Source organism: Notothenia coriiceps, unplaced genomic scaffold, assembly GCF_000735185.1.
Source record: "Notothenia coriiceps isolate Sejong01 unplaced genomic scaffold, NC01 NC01_scaffold00029541, whole genome shotgun sequence".
NCBI lineage: Eukaryota > Metazoa > Chordata > Actinopteri > Perciformes > Nototheniidae > Notothenia > Notothenia coriiceps.
The window spans coordinates 98,908-101,944 of record NW_011362242.1 but is presented as its reverse complement, the minus strand read 5'-3'; the positions used below and the strand labels follow the sequence as shown (position 1 = coordinate 101,944).

The following is a 3,037-nucleotide window of genomic DNA, read 5'->3' as shown; positions in this document are numbered from 1 at the left end:
CTATAAAAAACATTTTTGGGCGGGAAATGTTTACAAAAAGAAAAAAAGAATTTTAATTTTGAAAAATAAATAAATACATGTTCAAATAAGTATAGAAACCAAGTCGAATTTGTCAAATGTATTGAACTGGTGATCACAGGTTGAACAGTTGACAGCTATAGGCCTACAGCTTTCATGCTTAAAACATAACTTGGTTTTCTGATGGATTTGGACATAAACGCGAGTGAAGTATAACCTGACGCGCGAGAGAGAGATCAGCACCTGCAGCTCTGCCCGCTGTGAGGGACCGGTGAGCGGAGCAAAACAAACCTTTAGACCTAACACACTTAGCTATGGCACTGTCGAATACATTGAATTATTCCATTTGATAATATGTAATCAACTTAGGCACCCCACCCAAAAAAAATATATTTAAAAAGGAAAAAGAATTACAATAAAAATATTCATAACTCATATTCGAATACCTGAATAATTTCGAATATTCGATTAATCGTTCCCATCCCTACACAAAACACAGAATTATTTTTGAATTTGCTATTCAAGCGATCATTATGATCACGATAAACCTGCTAAGTCTATCAGTGAGTGACAGGCAGGGCAGGGGTTGGGGTTTCCAACCGACTTACTCTGCAGATATGTACAGAGCACTGTCATACATTTCTTTTCTTTTTTACTTAATCAGAAACATTTTTTACTTACGGGAAGAAGATAGGATATTGCGCAAGCAACAGTTATAATCTGGAAAGAATGTCCATTTCTTATGGAAACAAGAACTGCATGAACTCCACAATATGATAAAGAATTCCAAGTTCTTATAGAGGAGATAAAACATTCTACTTACTTCCAACTTATCGTGTCCACAACTGTCTGTTCATGAGACCATTATGTGTAATTACACGTATCTGTAAAAAGTAGGAGTCTGAAAGGTGTATGTCAGAAAGTACCTCGAAAGAATGTGTCTGCTATCAAATGGTGTATCACTTTTGGAAACATACACTTTTGAAGGTGATATGAAGGCCTTATGTGTTTATTATACACATAAGGCCTTTCGCCAGATAAGATAAGAAATGACCAGACTCATTTAACACTTACTAAACTGCCTCAGACAGTGCATGTTCCTCTTTTCCCTTTCAGAAACTGGACATAGCACTTAATATTTACATGACTCACCTCTAGGTTTGGCACCATAAGCAGATTGGAGATTGCTGTTGTATCGCTTATCAAACTGTTCCAGTCCAAAAGGTCCATTGTTCTGGCAAGAAGAGAAGAGAAAAATGTTAAAATAAAATATTACTCACTAAACAGGTTTTCAAGAACTTAAGCCCAGGGGCTTTTTTGTGTTTGCTTATCTGAAGTATTTGCACTAATGAGTGTTTATCTTACCCTGACAAACCCAGCTTCTCTCCAGTTATCCAGTTCTCTATGTCGTCCTTGGCTCCAACACCCATTTTAATCAAACTTTCCTAAAAACCAAATCAGAATCAGAAACGGTTTTATTACCAGGTAGGTTCACACGTACGAGGAATTAAACTTGGTGTCGTGGTTTCATGAATAAGAGTAAAACAAGAATTACAAAACACAGATAGAGAACTATTTTAAGAACACTATAGTAATGTTAAAAAAAACAAGAACAAATATAGGAACATTAAAAATTAAATAAAGCAAATGTTTCAATCATTAAAAACATTTCAGCCAAGTATTGTTTTAACAAATGCTCGGGAACTTTAAGTCACTAAGGCACAAGCACAACAGGTAAGACCCACCTTGAGTTGTTCCAGCTCCAGCTTTTGTTCCAAAACATTCATGTCAGATTTTCCTTGTTGTGCTGAGAGGACTTTAAAGAATTGCCTCCATTTAACCAGGACTTCGGAAAACTGGAGCTGTTCGAACACAAAACAATTCATAAAATACAAATGCACTAAACCACTGCATTTGAATCATCCTGAGATGTAGTTAGTATGACACATCTCTACTCTATTCTCTTAAAAACAATCTTCATGCTCACTGTCTCTTACAGAAACATACTGTTCATTTTTATCTGAGAATGTTAAGACAGTGTGACTTGTTTCTCCCTTGACACATTCTTTTTTTGTGACCAACTTTTTTTTTTTGCTCTCTGTTACGACCCTGGTCATTATGTGTATTGTGTGTAGAGATTTTTCCCTCCTCCTGTGTCTGTGTGTGTGTGTGTGTGTGTGTGTGTGTGTGTGTGTGTGTGTGTGTGTGTGTGTGTGTGTGTGTGTGTGAGCAAGCAGGTGGTGCCCGTTAGCTGATTAGCTACCTTCAACAGGCTGATTGGTCCACCTGGGGAGACGGGAGGATATTTAACTACAGCCGTGCAGTTCCTCGGCCGCTCTCTCTGACTCGACTTCTCCTACTCCCAACACTGTTGCGCACTTTGATCGTGTACCTTGTCAGTCTCTCCTTGCGGGGAGACTTAAGAAAGTAAGCCACTTTACCCGTCTTTGCAGACACGCTGTATTCTTTACTCAGGAGTGCAAAACCCTTTGTCTTTGGTTAATTCGTTTTCTCCTGTTTAATGTTAGTATAGGTAAGAGTCTTGTATGTTTGTTTTCTTATTTGTTAGGCAAGATTTTGTGTTCAGAGATTTGTTTGTTTTGTGGGTTGTTGCACTTGTTTGTTAAAAAGAAAACTTTGGTAATTAAATTTACCAAACAGCATTCACTGTCTCATGGTCTATGTCCTTGGGAGTGGGAAAAGAGGAGAGAGTGCACATGCTATGCTGCGCCTAGGTTCCCCTAGATCTGGGCGTAACAGTTGCTTTGCACACAAACATCTGCAGCTGCACCCGAAAAAAGAAAGTACAGCATAGACTCCAGCTGACAAAAGACAGATAATAAAAGTCCTTATGAGTCGGTATCTATTGTACTACCTGGGTGTAGGAGCTGTGGTTGGTCCTCAGCGACAACAAAGTGTCCAGATGTCCTCTCTCGTCTGCTGGCCAGTGATCAGCTGACAAATCACTATTCCACTTCAAGGAGCACTTTACCTCAACCACCTCCTTCCCACAGCAAAC

At 38.7% G+C, this 3,037-nt stretch overlaps 1 protein-coding gene across 1 annotated transcript in view; it reads right to left on the bottom strand.

The window, feature by feature from the left end:
* The window catches only part of LOC104958910 (proline dehydrogenase 1, mitochondrial-like), a 92,952-nt gene that overhangs the window by 78,383 nt on the left and 11,532 nt on the right, over window positions 1-3,037 (bottom strand). Inside the window, exons 6-8 of the mRNA XM_010786742.1 lie at window positions 1,764-1,880; window positions 1,384-1,463; window positions 1,171-1,252 (exon numbers count right to left, since the gene is read on the bottom strand). Of these exons, the coding sequence (XP_010785044.1) occupies window positions 1,171-1,252; window positions 1,384-1,463; window positions 1,764-1,880 (279 nt within the window). The remainder of the gene's footprint in view (window positions 1-1,170; window positions 1,253-1,383; window positions 1,464-1,763; window positions 1,881-3,037) is intronic.